Here is a 20,508-nt window from a genome sequence, read left to right as displayed (position 1 = left end):
TGGTTTCAGTAGATTAACTTGGTTTTTCTAAAAGATCTTGTCCATTGAATTTCAGTTTTGCCACTTCACAGGCATCCCTCTCCGACTCTCCCTCTCTCATTCATTTAATTTTTTTTGGTACCTATGAAAATTTCCGAAATTCACTTCTTACAACTCTCGTTTACATTCCCCACTTTTTATTTGTTTATTTCTACGATAAAAGGGTAGTCTCATGCAACAATTTGCAAATCGCATTATGAAATAATTGTGATAAGTGAATTATATTTAGAGTAAAATAGTTTTGTAAATACTATTAGCGCCTCTTTAGTTATTCAGTCAAAACTAGTAATTTGTTAATTCGAGCTATTCCAACTGATATTTGATAATTCGAATCATCAAAATTGTTCACAGATCAAGGGAATGAACTTGTCAACATATGAACTTACCTGAAGTTCAGAGATCAAGTGTAAAACCATCATATGCACTATCTTTGCACTTGCATTTCAGTTCATAAAGCTAAGATTTTGGTTAAAATAATATAGGACATGTATATCCAATTATCCAAACGACCATGACCAAGTCTAGAGACATAAATAAGTACATTTGCCAGCACAAAAAACCAAACTGCGAAGTCTTAACAAACGAAGCGACTATTAAATATTATTGCTTTATATTTAATATAAAAATAATAATAATAATAATAAGCTGAACTTCAAAATATATATTTTATATATATAATAATTTATCTATTTCACAAAAATATCTTCTATATTCCCATGATACCGAAGATTCAATATATTATTGCTAAAATTAGAAGAAGAAGAAAATACACCTCCCTTTACTTATTTCATCCTTTTTTATGGTTAATAATATTTGGGGTTTAATTTCAATTTTTGTAAAGAAATACCTACTCCTATCATATTAAAAATATATTCCTATTCCACTACCTCACTCATTGAGCCATAATAAGTGGATAATAACTTAGACGTTGAAAGGGTTAAAAAAAAAGATATGATCACTAATCTCAAATATTTCACAACATAATAATCGCCCAGGAGATGGTTCATTAGATGGAACGCAAGAAAGGGAAGCATGGTCTAATGGCAATTAAAATTGATCTAGCTAAAGCATACGATCGTTTGAGCTGGTCTTTCATTAAGAAAGTTCTTGAAGATGCAAATATCCCCACGAGCCTCGTACAGATTATTATGAATTGTATTGAAACGTCCTCCTTCAGGGTCTTGTGGAATGGGTCCAAATCTGAGAGTTTCACTCCAGGTCGAGGGATCAGGCAGGGGATCCATTATCACCATACTTATTTGTTCTATGCATGAAAAAACTTTCACATCTTATTGCGGATGCAGTTGAATCTGGAAGATGGGAACCTTTCAAAATAGGTAGAGGAAGGCCTAGTATCTCCCACCTTTTGTTTGCGAACGATGTTTTGTTCTTTGCAGAAGCGAGTCTGGACCAAATGGATGTAATTCAATCGTGCTTAAATTATTTTTGTGAAGCTTCCGGCCAACTTGTCAGCACTAGCAAAAGTGTCATCATGTTCTCCCGGAACACAAATAAGGACCTGGCCAAAGCAATTGGTGATAAATGCAGTTTTAAGAGGGCAAGGAAAATGAGCAAATACCTAGGGGTAACTATTAAACAAAGGAGAGTAACCAAAAGATCATACTCTGAGATTATGGAGTGTGTACACAGTCGATTAAATGGGTGGAATACCAGATACCTATCCATGGCTGGGAGAGTTACTCTAGCTCGTTCAGTCATCTCAGCAATCCCAAGCTTCCAAATGCAGCACTCTCTTCTTCCTTTTGTGACGAGATTGAAGCTCTTCAGAGGAGGTTTATATGGCGAGGGACAGAAAATAAAAGAACAATGCATCACGTCGCTTGGAATCAAGTCAGTCGCCCTAATGAGTTAGGTAACCTTAGGATCTTAAACCTTCGAGCCCATAATACAGCATATATAGTGAAGCTTCTCTGGAATATCATCCTAAATCGTGAGGCACTCTGGGTGCGTGTTTTATTGGCAAAGTATGGAAGGGGTTGCGACCTTAGAAGAAAGATTTCTTGCAAGCCATATGATTCTAAACTCTGGCGAAACTTGGGGCATGTATGGAAGGAAACAAACAAGATGGCTAAGTGGGAGATTGGAGATGGATGGTCGATTAACTTGTGGATTGATAATTGGAAAGGCAGTGAGGAAAGCTTACTTGAGGTGACAAATTCACACTACCTCAAAATGACTTATCCCTTAAACTAGCGGAATGCACAAAGGAGGGAAGATGGGACTTCGACTACCTGGGGCAGTTTCTAGATCAAAACCACTTAGATCTTATTAATAGTATCCTTCCATCGTATCCCTCTGAAGGCGAATATCGTCTATGTTGGAGTGAGTTGGGGGGTTCCCACAGAGGATCTTTGGTGAATAAATAAGCATCATGGGACGGGACAAGAATATCATACAGTCTTTCCCGTGGAAGAGAGTTTGGGTTTTGAAAATATTTATGTGGCAAGCATGTCTCAACAGACTTCCTATGAAGGAACGTACTTGTAGATGGGGCTCAGTCTCGCCAAGGTGCCATGTGTGTAGAAAACAAGATGAGAATACTATTCACGTCCTAAGGGATTGCAAACTAGCAGTGAAAGTCTGTAATAGCTTTGTGCACCCGAAGAAGAAAGACACATTTTTCAATCTGAATCCCGAATGACATGGGTAGGAACTGTACACCTGATTGGCGCTATTTCTTTTTCATTTCATGTTGGTGCTCATGGAACTGGAGGAATAGAGGTATCCATGACGATCATTTCTCTCCCCCACTCAACCCGTAAAACATCATATCGCATCATATAAGAGAAACTCTTATCAGTTGTAATCGGGAAGCTTCACTAATGAGGCATGAAGGTATTGAAGGGCAGCTTCCCCATCATTTTGGCGCTGAGTCTTCCTCTGGGATGTCAAGGTGGCATACTCCCCCTAACTTTTGGATCAAGCTCAATATCGACGGAGTTGTTACCAGCAACTCCATGATGGCTAGTTATGGGGGACTTTTCAGGAACGACAAAGGGATGTGGCTTGGGGGTTTCATCTATTCTATATGGCGGTGTGAACCTTTCTTGGCTGAATTCTGGGGGATCCTCACTAGGCTGGAACTAGCTTGGAACATGGGCTTTAGAAAGCTAATCATAGAAGGAGATGCTTTAGATAACTTTAATGTTCTGCGTAGCCCCTCAAACGAACCAAATGACAGTCATATAGTGCGTAGAATCAAAGGATGGGTTAGAAGAGATTGGGAGGTCAAGTTTAACTATACCAACAAAGAGAACAATGCTTGCGCAGAATGGCTCGCAAATGCTATACTCAGAGGAACTTCTGGTCTCCAAATACTCATGCACCGTCCTAAGGACCTGTTGCAGCTATTTAAGGCTGATTGCAGTAATTTAGTTTCGTCTACTTCTAATACTTCTATGTAGTTTTTCTTCTTGGGGCTTTCAGTCCCTTATACTTACCCAAAAAAAAAATCACAATAGTGAGAAGGAAGCAATTTTTATAAAAAGATGTATTTACTGAAAATTTTACCTAATTGTTCATTGTTAGTGTATTTTGAATTTGAAATTAATTGTCATCGCATCCAATCCAAACTACTGATTGTTGTCCTACAAGTAAGATATCTAGTAAAAAATGTTAGGCAAGTGACCTCAAAACTTATTAGGAGGTGAATTGAGTTTTAAAATATTTTTACAAAATGCTTCACTTTTTTTATAAATTTTTTTTATTAAGGTTCTATGATTTAGGATATGCAAAAATATAATGAATTTGAAACTTAGACAAGCTAATATGAATAACACATTAAAAGTTAGATATGCTCAAATATACCAATAATGCTCATGTAAATGAGATGAAGGTTAGAGAAAGTACAAACTCGGTTTATCTTATTCCATTCACAACCACCGATAATTATGTCCAACCTTTAATCACTACAATGATTGGTCCACTATTGATCAAGCTTAAGAGTACTTAAACAAACCACTACGTAGAATCACACAAAGATTATAGTTTTTGGACTCCATACACTTCCACCTAATTTCTTAAGCAATGGGTAACTTTTCCAACTAGGGTCTCACTATCTTCAATCAACAATCACTTAATAAATAAATATGCTTACGACAAATTAAGCATTCTCAAAGTTAGGGATGGCAAAATGCGTCATGACTCGCGAGTCAACCTATGACACGACACGCCAAAATGCGGGTTGTGTCGACCTGTGTGATAAAACAGGTCGTGTATGACACGAATTAGTGTCGTCGTGTCACGGGTTGACCCATGTGACTAGGGTGTCAACCCGTATATTTTTTTTTATAAAAAAGACATTTTGGTAATTTTTACATGCCTCATTGCGGGGCACAGTTTAACCTGCGTATTTTATTCACTTTTTTCCATTTATTTATTTTTGTTTAAAAGAACCAGATTATCAATTTTTGCAGGTCAACCCGTGTGACCCGCAACCCGTGGCGAGTCGTGTTAAGGTTTCAATTTTTGACAAGCGAACAAGAACAAATCATGTACAGGTTGGACAATTTGACCTAGGGTCAAACTTGACACGACACAAATCTGACCCACCGACCTACTCAAACGTGCAAAAAATATAAGTTGAAGTCCAGTGAGTGTATAACTTAAAGAATAAAGATAAGCTTAAGTATATGATGTCGAAGTAATATGATATTCAATGAGCAAGAATGTGTTAGGAGGAGTAATAATAACTCAATAAATGATATAATTTCATTCAATAAATGAAAATGTTATTAAAAGCTTATATAACTTTCAAACAAAAAGTAGTTGTTTATAGCCATTAAAAGCATTATGGATGACATATCGTGATATGTAACCCTCTAGTATCCATATATCTGAAATTACATATTGAGATATGCATATCCGGATATGCTAATATTTCGTGAAATTTCGTATTAGTTTTTATTCAAAATTACTTCTATCATTTTAATACATGTAATTGGACCTAAAAAACATTTCGATGCATTCAGATCAAGTGAAAATTATTTCGATTCAAAATTGACACATTAAACCAATCAATTAAGTCTTATTTCAATATGCAGTGTCAAAAATATATTCTTTAAGTTCAAATAGAATTTCAACAGTGCGAACATACATATATAGGCTGTGTGTAAGAACTCGCACCATTAAATAAGGTATTTAATTAATTAATTAATTATGTGAAAATAGGAAATAATTTCATAATTGACCCTAATAATTATTATGAGGCTCTAATAATTATAGTAAGTGATTTAGAATGCTGATAGTCGCTTTTCGGAAGAAAAGTGCAGATACCGATTCTGCTAGTCGGTATAAATGTGTACCAAAAAAGTATCCCGGAAAATTAAAGTATGTGCATGATAATTACTAGAATGATATGTAGGACTTGTAAAACGAGTTTCAAGTCCAAATAATGAGAACTGGTGCCAGAAACTGATACTGGCTATGAAAAGCGTGTACCGGAAAGGTGCTCCGAAAAATATAATAAAAATATGAAAATTATTGTAAAATTGAGTAGGTTAAGAATTCAAAGTTTGGGATTAAAATACTAAGCGTAGCAATTAAAGCTAATACTGTGTGTTTAATGCTTAAGTGCCTATATATACCCTTATTAAGGGCACAAAGCCCTAGAAAACTGACTCTATGCGTGGGTTCTTGTGGTGGCTGATCAGTTTTGCCCTAGAAAATTGACTCCTCACATAATGTCATTATAGGTTTGTCCCTATAATTCACAATCTTTGCATTCCACACTTCAGCCATATTATTCGTTATATTGTCACATTTAGGCCAGTGACTGTAGTAGGCCTTAACCCAACACGAACGGTGTATATTGTCAAGATACTTCCAAGCTGGTTCGTTTAGAGTCTTCAGCCTTTGCATGACCTTCTCAAATTGGGGAACAGTGGTGCATCTAGCACATTCCCACACAATTCCTCTTGTTTCTTTATCCTTCCATTGCTCAATGAAGTTCTTCCATACATGTTGTACACAGAACCTGTGGTGTGAACCTGACATAATTTACTTCAAGGCTGGGACAAGTCCTTGTATACGAATGTCAAAAAATAAAATAAAATACAATCTCATATGAACATAATGTGAAATAAATATCAGCAATTTACAAGGGGAAATGACATTGCTAGTGTGTTAAGTGCCCATGGTGACACTGGTGTTAACAAAACTGTAGCAGGGACCATTAAGTATCCCGATAAAATGTGAGGGACCAAAATGGTTCCATTTGTTAAAAAACAAGGACTAAAATGGTTCCATTAAGCAGATGGATGATAAGTGTAGTTAAGCAACACATGACCCCTAAATAGACAAAGCAAACAGAACAAACATACCATTGTTGACAAAAACCATAAATTGTATAAGTAGGATCATCAATGATAACAACCATTAAAAACATACCAACACAATCCAAAAAATTCATTTCACAGCAATGACAACAAAAAATTCATACCAACACAAGCAAAAAAACCTTACCTTTTGTTGATCTGAAATGAAGTTCCAACCAAATACTGCATGATCCCCTAAATCTTCCTGTAATAATGTCAAAAACCACTTCCAATTATCCTTTGTCTCACTATCAACCACAGCATAGGCAATCACATAGAATTGCTTGTTTGCATCTTCACCCACAACACTCAATAATTGACCTCCATAATAGCCCTTCAAAAAACAACCATCCAGCCCAATTAAGGGCCTGCATCCAGCTTTGAAGCCCTTCTTACAAGCATCAAGGCAGATGTACATTCGGTCAAATATTGGCAATGCTTGTGAAATAGGTTGGGGGTGACTTGCAATTTGCAACTGGAGCCAGGGTTGCTCCTCAACAGCACAGCCAGATATTCTCTTAGTCTTCCATATTGTTCCTTCTCACAACCTTCAATGGTCCCCTTTGCTTTTTTCAAAGCCTTACTTACTTTCTTCATATCCAAATGAACATTGTATTCCTCCTTAATGTGTTCAAATGCCTCTGTCCTGGTCATCTTGGACTGTGTTAGTATTCTCTTCTCCAATTTCTTGACCACCCAATCTCGTGTAGCCCTTTTATTCTTGAAGACTCTGCAGCATGTATGAGTCTCGTTAAAAGTCTTAACTTGGAATGTGCTTAGATTGGTGTTCCAGGCACAATACACCATCCATTCACAGTTTTTTACATTGCATTTGGCCCTTACTCTAACCTTGTCATTCTTAACCCATATGAAGTTCCTCCCAAGACTGATATTATAATCTTTTACTGCACACTTAAATTGGTCCAGATTCATAAACTCCATACCAAGTTCTAAATAGACATGCCCAAAAGAAGCTTGTTCATTAAACTTTGGCAAAACTGGTCTAACATTCTCATCATCATCACTTGAAGGAGGAGTTCTCAACTCCTCAGACAGATAGGTATATCCTTCTTCCTCAAATGACATAATGTCTTCCTCTTCATCAACTTCTTCAGATTCAGAGTCTTGAATTGGGGCGTCCTTTTTGACTGCCTTCCTCCTTGGGGTCTGTTTTGCAGGCCTTTTTTTCTCTACCAATGGCACATTGACATCATCATCATCATCTGAATCATCCTCAACACCAGGTGGGGGAGGCTTGTAAACCTCATCCTCTGCACTCTCGTATAAATCTGAGCGTGAGGAAGCATGGTCATCATCTGCATTATCAGCTTCAGACCCATTACCAGCATCCTCTGCACTTTCTTCATCATGGTCTGAATTGATCCCATCATCATGTAAATTCAAGTCATCTGCAGCCTGTGCATGGTCTTCATTTTATTTGATCCCATCATCACCTTGTGCATTCAGGTCATCAGCAGTCTATGCATGGTCTTCATTTTCTTTGACCCCATCATCACCTTGTGCACACCCTTCATGTGAATTGATCCCATCATCAACCTCTTCACGGTCCTCGTTATGTGCTGAATTAATGACATTATCCTCTTCACTGTCATGTGTAGGTGAAGCAAACTCTAGAATTGAGATGCAGTCCTCAAAGTAGACATGTATCTCATTGTCATTCCCTAAAGCAGCCTCACACATGGCACACACATCTGAATCTGTACTAAGAGGTCTGAGCCCCTGTTCCAAATCGGGTACCCCAGGTTGTAGCCATATCATCCTCTTGCATTTTTCATACTCATATTGCTTAAACAGGGTGTCAAGGTCACGGATATTGCAGTAGTCAATGTCCATCTCTGGCAATGAGTCCACCCTTCCATTTATATAGGTCATCACTCCATCTTCATCTCTGACTAAAATACCACCGTGTTGATAAACAATCACTATGTATTCGGACATCTGTCAAAACCAAAAAACCAAACCTATCATTAAACCAACGGCCACAGACTTTGAAAGGGTTAAACAATACAAAGCAATAAAAAAAGCAACATTTTTTATGAATGCTGACTTTTTTTCCAACGATTACCATGGGGTTTTTAAATGTTACTGGGTCAACTATGGCACTTTTTCAAAAACAGGGACCACACCACCCGATAGTTACTTTATTTAACACAAAACCCTAAATGGAAACATGGACCACAATGTCCACTTCATGCAGAAAAAAACAAGCATTAAACAAAGGGAAAAACATGGGGACCACAAGCAAAAGGATGACAAAGAACAATATAAAAATGTTTCAACATATAAATACTCTTACCTTTTTGTACGGTAGGCTCAGCCTCACAAAAAACCCAACTTCTCTTTGTCTTCCACCGGTTTGCTTCGATTGTTGAAGAAGTTCGTAGTATTCCAAACGCGTTGTTCCCAGTTTTTACTCCACAGTCGTCTTCCTTCTCAACAATGGAGCGTCGAAGTTAGAAGAAAGGGAAAAGGTAAAGTGTCCAACGGTTAGGTGAGGGGCAATTTTGGGTTTAACAAAAAATGGTCTGTCCAATGTGTATGAGACTCTCAAAACGACGTCGTTCCTTCATATCCACATGGCCTTCAGCATGTCACTTAATGTGACACATCATCACCGTCATTCACACCGTCACTTTTGGATTGACAGAAGGACTAACGTGGGTCATGTTTCACATTGTTGGGGACTATCCAACGAGTTTATTTTTGTAAGGGACTAATTTGGCCACCGCATTTTTTGTCAGGGACCAATTTGGGTCTTTACTCTAAAATATAATAAATATAAAATTACAAGCATTTTAGCCAATAATTAGAGTTAAGAGGGTGTATTCGATTGAGTTCTCAAAGAATTTTAATAAAAAAATTTGGACATTGGTATTCAATTAGAATTTTAAATAATTGAAAAAAGGTAATGTGATATTCGATAATGATTTTAAAATATTATTTTAGAGTCTATCCAAATCCGTTGGTATTCAATCGAAATTTTAAACAAAGAAAAAATAATATTGCGATATTAAAAAATTTGACGATTTTAATGAAATTTCTACTGGTGTGGATTTCATGAGATTTTTTTAGTGAGAAATATAAATATGATGATTCTCTCATAATCACACCTAACCCCTATAATTTATTGAGATTTTTATATTGCAGTGTCTTCTTCTTCCTTTGTCTGGTTGACCCACTCGATATCGAGTTCCGCTATAAGAACTTCGTCAAAACTCAAAAACAACTAATTTTTGAGCACTTTTCATCACAAAACAATTTAGAAATATCAAACAAACAAGATTCTTATATAATCCATTTCAAAAACAGTAAATTTTTTAGAGCTATAGTAAAACCCAGAAATCCAGATTCAAAATTTTCTTAAAATACTCAATGAAATCATGCATTGATATATGGTTAGAAAAGTCTCAGAATGTAGAACAAAACCCCCAAAGGTTTTCAAGATCAATTGCAAAAAATTCCAAATGAATTTTTATCATGAACTTTAAGTTCTATATGCAAATTTAGAATTATTTCAATAAATAGAAAAATTGGGTATTATAATCATATATGCATAGCTCTGATACCAAATAAAGAATATAGTTTTGAACTCATTGGTCAAACCTGTTACGACTTCGGCAAGTGCATCAGTTGTACAAGTAATAAAGTGATAAGATAAAGTTGTTGATCCCACGAGGACTGATGACAATCACTAATTTACCTATTCAATTAAAGTTGGATCGATCGTGAAAGGTTTTCTTAAGGGGAAAGGATATACTTACCACAAAAAAGTTTACCATCTTTACAACAACCTAATTACCATTGATTTTCGTCAATCTAACAGTTAAAATTTATTGGAAAATTATTGGGTCACATTTATTAATTAATTATTAATTCTCAATAAATTATAACCGTTAGTTTCAGTGTTACAAAAACCGGACCGGACCGGTCGGTTCGAACCGGAAACTGGTAAACCGGTCATGTGACCGGTCCGGGTAGAGTAATAGATCGGAGATGTAACTGACTCGGTGCGAATCGGAGTGAACTGGCCGGATTTACTAAAACCGGTGACTCGCCGGGTCAAAAAAAGAATATGTTTGGGATGAAACCGAAACATGTAAACCCAGAGAAGGAGAAGGAGGAGACGAGACAATGAATAAAAAAGAGTCGAAGACATCAGAAAAACTGAAAAAAGCATCGTGCTGCGGCCATTGAAGAGAAGCCATAACGAAAGAGAGAAAAACTGAAATTTCATTTCAAAACTTGCGCATGAAGGAGAAAGAGAAAACGAGAGAGAGAGAGATTGATTTGCTGTGTTGTGGTTTTATTTTTGAATAAAATCAAAAAACGAGGGAGATTGAATAAAATCAGAATACCATGGGCTGGCTGTGGCTGGTTTTACTTTTTGAATTCTGGTTTTATTTTGGACCACTCATTTCTTATCTGTCTTCTTCTTTTTTTAATTTTTATTATTTACATTTACAATTCCTTATTCTATTTTGTATTGTGGATTTGAGATGAGTACTGTATTGATTTTGTAATAAAAAACACAAAATCATACGATGGAATCAGACTCATATAATGGGTACTGTATTTGTGTTTTTCTATTTTGATGCTATAAATATTTATTTTATGTCATAATTTAAAAAAAAATATAAATTAAAATATAAATTTTAAATTTATATATGTTTATCCGGTTCAAGCGGTTGAACCAGTGACCCACTGGTTGAACCAGTGACCCACTGGTTGAACCAGTGATCCACCGACTCAGTACCTCGACCGGTTCGATCATCGGGCCGGGTCTGATAACATTGGTTAATTTGACAGAAATCAACGGTGATTAGGTTGGTTGTAAAGGTGGTAAACTTTTTTTGTGGTGAGTATATACTGCCCATTTCTTAAGAATATTTTAATTTAATTTAAAACATAATTTTAAAACTACTTATTTTTGGTTTTGAATATTTAAGAAATTAAATTCAGAATTAATAATGTTATAAAATTGGTTTTAAGTTTTTATAAAAGACGTAGCTAGGACTCAACTTTCCCAATATTTTCCTAACGAGTCTACCTATTCTTATAATTAACATTCAAGATCAAGTTATTAACAATTCTTTCTATATTTGATTAGATCTCAATCCCTTGGTAATCTGATCCTTTACTTCAATCAAAAGCCTAATCCTTTAGTACTTTTTCATAAAGCAAACATTAACGCAAAAACTATATAGTTATAGAATTTACAAGTTTATCCCTAGATTATACAAACTCTAGCAATCAATCAACCGAAATCGATACACCAACATCCCTATTGTCATGTAGGACTCCTATGTTTATCTACGAGTGATCAATTCATAAATAAAGCTAATCATAAAGAACAGATTGATTGCATAACTTTAAATCAAGAATATAAATCATAAAAAAAGACAAACAACGTTTAAAAACCCATTGGTTTCGTTTCGCCCTAACCACTTAAAGAAATTTAGCTTTGCATAATCATAACAACAGAATTAAAAGATGAAAAGGACAATAATTCATAAAAGAAACATAAAACACCCGGTCTCCACGGTGAAACTTTGACCATTTCTTCACTCATCAGGTCCGGAACGAAGCTTCTCTGCCTCCTAAGTCATCTCTGGTTGTCTCCTAACCTTTCTCAGTCGCATCCCAGAATTCTTTTAAAAGCCATAATTGCGTCCCTTTTAAAGAAATAAAATTGGGCTTTTAAGGTTCACTGAACAAGAATTAATTCTTTATTTTTCTTGATCTTTATCCTTTGCAACTGCCTTTATCCTCTGCAACTGCCTTTATCCCTTGCAACTGCCTTTATCCCTTAGTATTTGTAATTAATTACTTTAAACCTGAAACTATTAAAAGGGATCAGAATATTATCTATTTGTTGGAATCTTGATATCTTTTGGATTTATTAATTAACACTATATTCTTAATCCTATTAATCATTATTTAAACTAAATTTGATATTAAAAATATAGTGTCTTTGACACTTATCAAAACCCAAGAGCAGGAACAAGAAAATGCTAATGCATGGAGGATAGTGGTATAACTTTAGATATGTTGAAAGCTATTGCTTAGAAATTTTGAATGCTTGTTAATTATTATGTTAGGTTTTATTTTTTTGTTAATATTATTGTATTTCTTTGTTATTTTTTCATTGACTCTTGTAATTTTAAATGTTTGTTACAAATTTATATGATTTTTGAAAATCTTATAAATACATATTGTCCTTTCAAATCTTATAAATTCAATTTTATGAAAAAGTCTTTAAAGTCCCTCCAATTATAAATAGTCTTTTAAAATTTTTAAGATTTTTTATCTCAAAAAAGTCTTTAAAAGTCTTAATCCAATATATCCCCTTAGACTAATAATAAGTGTTATAAGTTATACTCTACATGACTTAGATTCGAATTTCATTAGTGATGTTTTTTTTAATACATTAGTGATGTTTTAATTATTTTGTCAAAAATTCCACAAAATTAATTTTTCAAAAATCCAATATCAATTTAATATCGGTTGAACTAAATTGAGGACCGGTTCACCAATCTCATACGAGATCAGATGCTTAACCGATCTACCTAAACCAAATCAGTTAAAGGTTCGATTTATTGATCAACCCATCCAACCGGTTCGTTCGAGTCGATTTTTATAGCACTCCTTCAAATCTTATAATTTAAGAAAATGCATTTGTCATGTAACATGACAAATGAGTAATTGTCATATTTAAAAAGGGAGAAAAATATACTTATCACCAAAAAAAAAATTACAACTTTTATCACCAATCTAATTATCGTTGATTTCTGTCAATTTAACAGTTATAATCTATTAAAAATTATCGGATCGCTTTTATTAAATAATTATCAATTCCCATAAATTATAACCGTTAGATTGACGGAAATCAATAGTGATTAGATTGGTTATAAATGTTGTAAACTTTTTTGGTGGTAAGTATATATTTTCCCTTGAAAAAATAAAAAACCACATTATTTAATGAATTGATTTTATATATTTTTTTAACATAACAAATTTGGGGAAGGATATTGTAATAATCAAGTTGTGTTACTACCATGTTACTACCAATCAATCTCACCGTTAGATCGATTATGTTGATCCAACGGTTATATTTATTTTTATCTTTGTATGGTCATGATTTTCCAAATTTAATACTTTATTTGATTTGTTTTCCAAATCAAATACGAGAAATCATAATCATACAAAGTAAAAATAAATATAAAATATTAAATTTAGAAAATCATAATCATACAAAGATGAAAATAAATATAACCGTTAGTAATAACGTGATAATCTAACGATAAAATTAATTACTAATAACGTGATAGTAACACAATTTGAACTTGGTTATTAGAATATGCTTCCCTGATACATTTATCATTTGCCTGTAATTTAATATGTTGGAGTGTCATCAGAAAATTAGAAGGCAAAAACCCGAAATTCTGCAGCCAAACCCTGTTACTAAGTAGTAAGTACCCTCTCTGTTCCCAAGTCCGCAAATACGTTGTTGTCGTACAAGGTTTCAGATTGTTCCAGTACCCAAAATCCCTTTCCTCTCTTCGATCGCTCCGCCAGGTAAACCCTATTTTTACTTCCCCCAAATTTAAGTTCCTTTTGCTTCCTCTGACGGTAGATCTGTGAGTTCGCGGGGTTATATTCATGCAACTTTGTCCTGAATTCTTATACTTACTTGTGACTAATATCGATTGTTTTATTCAGATTTTTAGTGGTTCTCTCGCATTGTATCATTGTTTCGTGTATTTAATTTTGTTTAAACAGAATATTGATATTTGATGGAAAGGTTTGGATGATTTGATGCAGATGTACTATCTAATGCTTTATTTCATGTCGAAACTAATTTTTTTGAATTCTGTTTTAGACGTTTTCGCAACTGAATGCCATGTTATTAGGTCGAATTTTTTAAATTACCGTTGTATTTGATAGTTGCTGATATGCTATCATTATACATGAGCATTGCTCAGGTGATGTTTCTACTTGTATTTGTTGTTTGTTCTTTCTCTTTTATGTCATTTTTTTATTACTTTGCTAGCAAATTACAATCTGTGCGTTAGGTGTGAATGTGACCAATCTATTTTCCTTTTCCAGATTTTTTTTTTTGGCTGGGAGATTAACCAAAGATGAGCGTGGTCGGTTTTGATTTTGGTAACGAGAGCTGCATTGTTGCCGTTGCAAGGCAGAGGGGGATTGATGTTGTTCTCAATGATGAGTCCAAGCGTGAAACACCTGCAATTGTGTGCTTTGGTGACAAACAACGGTTCATTGGAACAGCTGGAGCTGCATCTACTATGATGAACCCAAAGAATTCAATATCGCAGATAAAGCGGTTAATTGGTAAACAATTTGCCGATCCAGAATTGCAGCGGGATCTGAAGTCATTGCCTTTTGTTGTCACTGAAGGGCCTGATGGATATCCTTTAATTCATGCACGGTACCTTGGTGAAGCTAAAACATTTACACCGACCCAAGTCCTCGGAATGATGTTTTCAAATCTTAAAGAAATAGCCCAGAAGAATCTGAATGCAGCTGTTGTTGATTGCTGCATTGGAATTCCTGTTTATTTTACTGATATTCAGAGGAGGGCAGTCGTGGATGCAGCCACTATTGCTGGTTTGCACCCACTTCGCCTGTTTCATGAAACAACAGCAACTGCCTTGGCTTATGGAATTTATAAGACTGATCTTCCTGAGAATGATCAGCTGAATGTTGCCTTTGTTGACATTGGACATGCTAGCATGCAAGTGTGCATTGCTGGATTTAAAAAGGGGCAGCTGAAAGTGTTGTCCCATCAATATGATAGGTCTTTGGGTGGTAGGGATTTTGATGAGGTTCTATTCCATCATTTTGCTGCAAAATTTAAGGAGGAGTACAAGATCGATGTTTTCCAGAACGCTAGGGCCTGTCTAAGGCTGAGGGCTGCTTGCGAAAAGCTGAAGAAGATGCTTAGTGCGAATCCAGAGGCACCTCTGAACATTGAGTGCTTAATGGATGAGAAGGATGTGAGGGGATTTATCAAGCGTGATGAGTTTGAGCAACTAAGTCTTCCAATTTTGGAGCGTGTGAAGGGACCTTTGGAGAAGGCTCTTGCAGAAGCAGGTCTTACAATTGAGAATGTACACATGGTTGAGGTGGTTGGTTCTGGTTCTCGTGTACCAGCTATAAACAAAATATTGACAGAGTTTTTCAAAAAAGAGCCTAGGCGGACAATGAATGCTAGTGAGTGTGTTGCTAGGGGTTGTGCGTTGCAGTGTGCAATTCTCAGTCCGACTTTTAAAGTACGAGAGTTTCAGGTAAAGTTTTATCCACTGCATTATTCTCTTTTTCAGATGGCCCTCCTACATGTTTAAAACTTTTTCAGTGTATAACTGTTCAGGTTAGGAATTATGAATTTCAGCATTTGTTGTGTTTTGGGCACATGTTAAGTACTTTAATTTGCTTGTCTCTGGTATCTCCCTTAGTTTAAGATTGTTTAGGGATTTTGAATTTCAATATACTTTGTGGTTGTTTATTTTCATTTCCTTTCAGTGAATTCTTGATGTATTTAGTATTACATCTGATATAATGCTGCTATTTTATTTCATAATGTGAAGGTCAACGAAAGCTTTCCTTTCTCAATTTCTCTTTCGTGGAAAGGTTCTGGTCCAGATGCACAGGATAGTGGACCTGATAATAAGCTAAGTACCATTGTTTTCCCTAAGGGCAATCCCATTCCAAGTGTCAAGGCATTGACATTTTACAGGTCAGGAACCTTTTCTGTTGATGTGCAATATGATGATGTGAGTGATTTGCAAACACCTGTAAAGATCAGCACATATACCGTAAGTCAATTTTTAAGTTCTCTTCTTTGTTACAGTATTTTTTCCCCTCTTGGCAGTCCTTTGACTCTTAAATGTGTGCAGATTGGCCCCTTCCAATCTACCAAAAGCGAGAAGGCAAAAGTTAGAGTGAAAGTTCGTCTAGATCTGCATGGAATTGTATCTGTTGTGTCAGCAATTGTAAGTCTACTTAGGCTCCGTGGTTGATTTATTTTTTATTATATTTTTCACCATAAATATCTTGTGAGATTAGGTAATGAATTCAGGGCGTTTGTTACTATTTTCTTATTTTTTATTTTTGGTTTTAGCTCCTGGAAGAGGAAGAAATTGAGGTTCCAGTTTCCAAGGAATCAGCGGGAGAAAGTGCTAAGATGGAAACTGATGAAGCTCCTGCTGAAGCTGCTGCACCTCCTAGCTCCAATGACAATGATGTTAATATGCAAGATGCTAAGGCAACTGCTGAAGCCCCTGGGGCCGAAAATGGCATCCCCGAGACAGGAGATAAGCCTATGCAAATGGATACTGATACCCAGGTAGTTGGTGAAAGGAAGATTTAAACATATGCTCAAACTATATTGTTTTCTTATGCTTTTCAATTTTCTGACGTGTTTTTTTTTGGCTGGTTATGATATTCTATGGCTTTCTGTTTGCACTGTTGCTTTTAAAAATGGAAAACCAATGCTCGTCAGATGAGTAGTATTCACATCAATAAGATGTTATCGCTAGGTGATTGTGTTTAGACTTGGGGGTTTTGAGATCTTATATGAATTATAACACGTAGGTCTTGATAACTAAATTGATAGTATGACTGCTTAAACTGTTTAAACATTTGTCTGAGAATTGTAGCAAATATAACCTCATTGTTGAGTTTTATCGTGGTATTTCCTTGGGTTTTGGTTTTACTTGTATGGATTTAATTAATGTTTTTTCTTGTGGAATGTAAGCTTGTTTAATTTGTTTTCTAATTTTCATTTACGATGGATATGTTTATTCCACAATAATTACATAAATGATTGTCTCTTTTTTTTCAAAATTTCGTAAAGGATATTGCTAAAACAACTTTGAAAACAAGAAAATAAACCAAGAGTGCTCTAAGTCTTCATCTTCCTATAAATATAATGCAGAATATGATCATGCATGTATGCAATGTACTATGTGCTTGTGGAATGTAAGCTCATTTAATTTGTTTTATGATTTTCATTTATAATGGATGTGTTTCTTCCTGTATTATTACAAGAATGCGACCTCCTTTCATTTTGTCCCCTGTCCTCAGAATTTTGTAAAGGAAGTTGTGAAAACAACCTTGAAAACAAGATAATAAACCAAAAGTGCTCTATGTCTTCAGCTTCCTTTAAATATACTGCAGAATATGATCATGCATATACGTAATGTACTATGTGCTTGTTGGATTTTATGCTTCAGTTAAGTTGTCAAGCATGGACCATTGGTAGTTTGTAATATGATTGGCTGTGATTATTACAGGTTGAGGCTTCAAAGAAAAAAGTGAAGAAAACAGACATTCCAGTGGCAGAGGTAATTTATGGAGCGATGGCACCTCTGGATGTCCAGAAAGCTGTAGAGAAGGAGTTTGAAATGGCTTTGCAAGATCGAGTGATGGAGGAAACAAAAGACAAGAAAAATGCAGTTGAGGCTTATGTATATGACATGAGAAACAAGGTGAGGATGATCTTGTTTTTCTTGTTGTTCGAGGTTGGATATTCGATTAATGCTCACAGATTTCTCGTTGTCATTTCAGCTTAATAACAAATATCAAGAATTTGTCATTGCTTCAGACAGGGAAAATCTTACTGCTAAGCTTCAGGAGGTGGAAGACTGGTTATATGAGGAGGGTGAAGATGAAACTAAAGGTGTATATGTTGCCAAACTAGAGGAGCTCAAGAAGGTAAGAAATTTTAGGGATTACAAAGTCCCTGCCCCCAGCTTGCCTGGTATGATAAGGCTTGGTTGTTGTTGGATGTCAAAGCATAAAACATATCTAAAACGAAGTGATAAGTGACGCACCTTGTGCACATATTGTCTTTTCTATGTTGTTTTGCACCAAACACAAGAGAAAGAGGTATATTCCCGTGTTAATTTTAGTTTTTGCAATCCTAATGGAGATTTACACGATTGCAGCAAGGTGATCCAATTGAAGAGCGTTACAAAGATTACATGGAGAGGGGTACAATAATTGATCAACTCATCTATTGCGTAAATAGTTACAGAGAAGCTGCGATGTCAAATGATCCCAAGTTTGATCACATTGACATCAACGAGAAACAGAAGGTAATTTGTCTTCAATTTCCACACGCCCTGTTACGTTCTGGTTGCCATTTAATCTGATGGTTTTTTCCAATTTATTTGTTTGTAGGTCTTAAATGAATGTGTGGAAGCTGAGAACTGGCTTAGGGAGAAGAAGCAGCAACAGGACTCGCTTCCAAAATATGCCACCCCTGTACTCTTGTCAACTGAAATAAGAAAGAAAGCCGAGGCTGTTGATAGGTATTTGTTTAAGTTTTTGCTATGATTAGTTGGTATTTAGATTTAACCTTGTTCATTGTTTATCTATTTTCTTTTTTCTGTTAATAGGTTCTGTAAGCCGATTATGATGAAACCAAGGCCAGCCAAGCCAGCTACTCCAGAAGCACCAGCAACCCCGCCACCTCAGGGTGGTGAGCAGCAGCAACCTCAGGAGAATACTGATGCTAACACCAATGAGAATGCAGGGGACAGTGGTAATCAGGTCCCACCACCCTCTACTGAACCAATGGAGACTGACAAGTCAGAGAATGCAGGCTCTGCCTAATTTTGTTTGTTGAGTTTTCTCTGAAATTCATGACATGTCTACTCCAGTAGTCTCTACCTTCTGTACGAGAATATTGCATGGGAAAATAGGTTTTGGTGAGTTGACACTAGGGCTGTTTGGTATGGAGATTTTGGTTGAAATCCTAAAGAGTGGAGCGGGCAAAAATATTTTCCTACGTTTGGTGTGAGGAAAAGTAAAATATTTCCAGAATGTTTTTTTCCCATCATTTAATTTTTAACTACATATTCCCAGTTCAAAATATCATCTCACTCTCACGCATGATATTTTTTTTTCCCGGATAGTGGGAAATGATTAATGACTTCTTCCGACCAAAATGCCCTTGAATACAAGTGAAAAATGTTTGCTCTAAAAATATCATACTGAAACGCCACTTCGTGTGCTCGAAAATTCCGATCTTTTCTTTGTCTGCTCCCTCTCCGCGTGTGGCTGGTAGGAGGTTAAAACTCGTTTCTAACCACCACTACATTGTGAACATGGAAATTGAAAGGAAGTAGACACAGAAGATGACGCAATTGGAACTAAGAGTTGAGAGAATACGTTTTAAAAATTAGAACAACACAGTAATGTAATAATTCAATAAGGATGAAAATTATACTAAGAATTGAGAAAATAGTTAGATTTATTATATATCATTACAATTATTAAGTAAATTTTTTTGAATATGAATTTCGTTGGTCGAATTAATTTTAATACTATTAATTTAAAAACTGATTGAAATGATAAAATACATACTTTAAAAATTCATAAAATATTTATTATTTTTTGAAAACTGATATAATCTAAATAATTTTGTAACGTTAAAAAAGATTCAATATTCAAACGTATGGGTAATTTTGTAATTTCGGTTCACATTCTCAACAATATTTTACCATCAACCAAATGCTTATTCCTGGGTAAATTTTGCTTTACCAAAACAACTTTTTTAGTAATATTTTCGGAAAAAAAATATTTCCGATCATATTTTCGGTAATCATGATTTTCGGATAAAAAGAAATTTGTCTTCAGGAGTCAGATTATGGTTTGATAATTAGATGGGGTCGGAGAAACCTCTTTGTGATTTTACAGAAACCCAGGTGCCACAGAAGGAGCTTTACACAACTATAGCAAATTGTTTCGTCCAAGGGGAATGGAATATTGACTACCTAAAAAGATTCTTGAATAATGACTGGATCATGAAGATGACAAGCTTTCCATTACAGCTGGAAGGCAGTGAACATGATAGACAAGTCTGGATTAAGAATCATGCTTCTTCATCTCTTGTAAGAGTAGCGTATAGGAATACAATGATGTTTCCAGAAATCCAAAGTAATACATTCTGGAAAAAATTATGGGCTTGGAAAGGGCCAGAGCGAGTCAAAACGATGATGTGGTTGACAGTTCTTGGTAAACTTCCAGTTCGGGCTACTACCAGTAAATAGGGTGCAGGTTCAAATGTGTGTCAGAGTTGCTCTAA

The 20,508-nt window shown here is 35.4% G+C and overlaps 1 protein-coding gene and 1 non-coding gene across 3 annotated transcripts; one reads left to right on the top strand and one right to left on the bottom strand.

Annotated features, from left to right (window-relative positions):
• Positions 1 to 370: 370 nt before the first annotated feature.
• Positions 371 to 452, bottom strand: LOC133285394 (small nucleolar RNA snoR101). The gene has a single exon (XR_009748002.1). It is a non-coding gene; the product is annotated as a small nucleolar RNA snoR101 (small nucleolar RNA).
• A 13,377-nt stretch (positions 453 to 13,829) lies between these two features.
• LOC133285342 (heat shock 70 kDa protein 15) lies at positions 13,830 to 19,315 on the top strand. 2 transcript variants are annotated; one of them, XM_061482550.1, is made up of 10 exons: positions 13,830 to 13,970; positions 14,502 to 15,703; positions 16,004 to 16,231; positions 16,313 to 16,408; positions 16,537 to 16,764; positions 17,711 to 17,905; positions 17,985 to 18,131; positions 18,365 to 18,514; positions 18,600 to 18,730; positions 18,818 to 19,315. In XM_061482550.1, exons 2-10 carry the CDS (start codon positions 14,534 to 14,536, stop codon positions 19,032 to 19,034), a joined length of 2,562 nt encoding a protein of 853 aa, XP_061338534.1. In that variant the 5' UTR covers positions 13,830 to 13,970; positions 14,502 to 14,533; the 3' UTR covers positions 19,035 to 19,315. The 2 variants fall into 2 exon arrangements, with proteins under 2 accessions (XP_061338534.1, XP_061338535.1); XM_061482551.1 differs by having other exon boundaries at positions 16,537 to 16,761; positions 18,818 to 19,314.
• The last annotated feature ends 1,193 nt before the right edge of the window (positions 19,316 to 20,508 follow it).

This window comes from Gastrolobium bilobum, unplaced genomic scaffold, assembly GCF_033153095.1.
Source record: "Gastrolobium bilobum isolate Gb01-03AN ecotype WA unplaced genomic scaffold, APGP_CSIRO_Gbil_v1 utg1211, whole genome shotgun sequence".
Taxonomy (NCBI): Eukaryota; Viridiplantae; Streptophyta; class Magnoliopsida; order Fabales; family Fabaceae; genus Gastrolobium; species Gastrolobium bilobum.
Note: the sequence above shows the minus strand (reverse complement) of the source record. Positions and strands in the feature narration are given on the sequence as shown.

What these genes read in the sequence shown, in the direction of transcription:
- LOC133285342 (XM_061482550.1), top strand. Translation starts at nt 14,534, where the DNA reads ATGAGCGTGGTCGGTTTTGATTTTGGTAACGAGAGCTGCATTGTTGCC. An exon ending in TAAAGATCAGCACATATACC is followed by an intron (nt 16,232 to 16,312) that starts GTAAGTCAATTT and finishes AAATGTGTGCAG; the next exon opens with ATTGGCCCCTTCCAATCTAC. An exon ending in TATATGACATGAGAAACAAG is followed by an intron (nt 17,906 to 17,984) that starts GTGAGGATGATC and finishes TTGTCATTTCAG; the next exon opens with CTTAATAACAAATATCAAGA.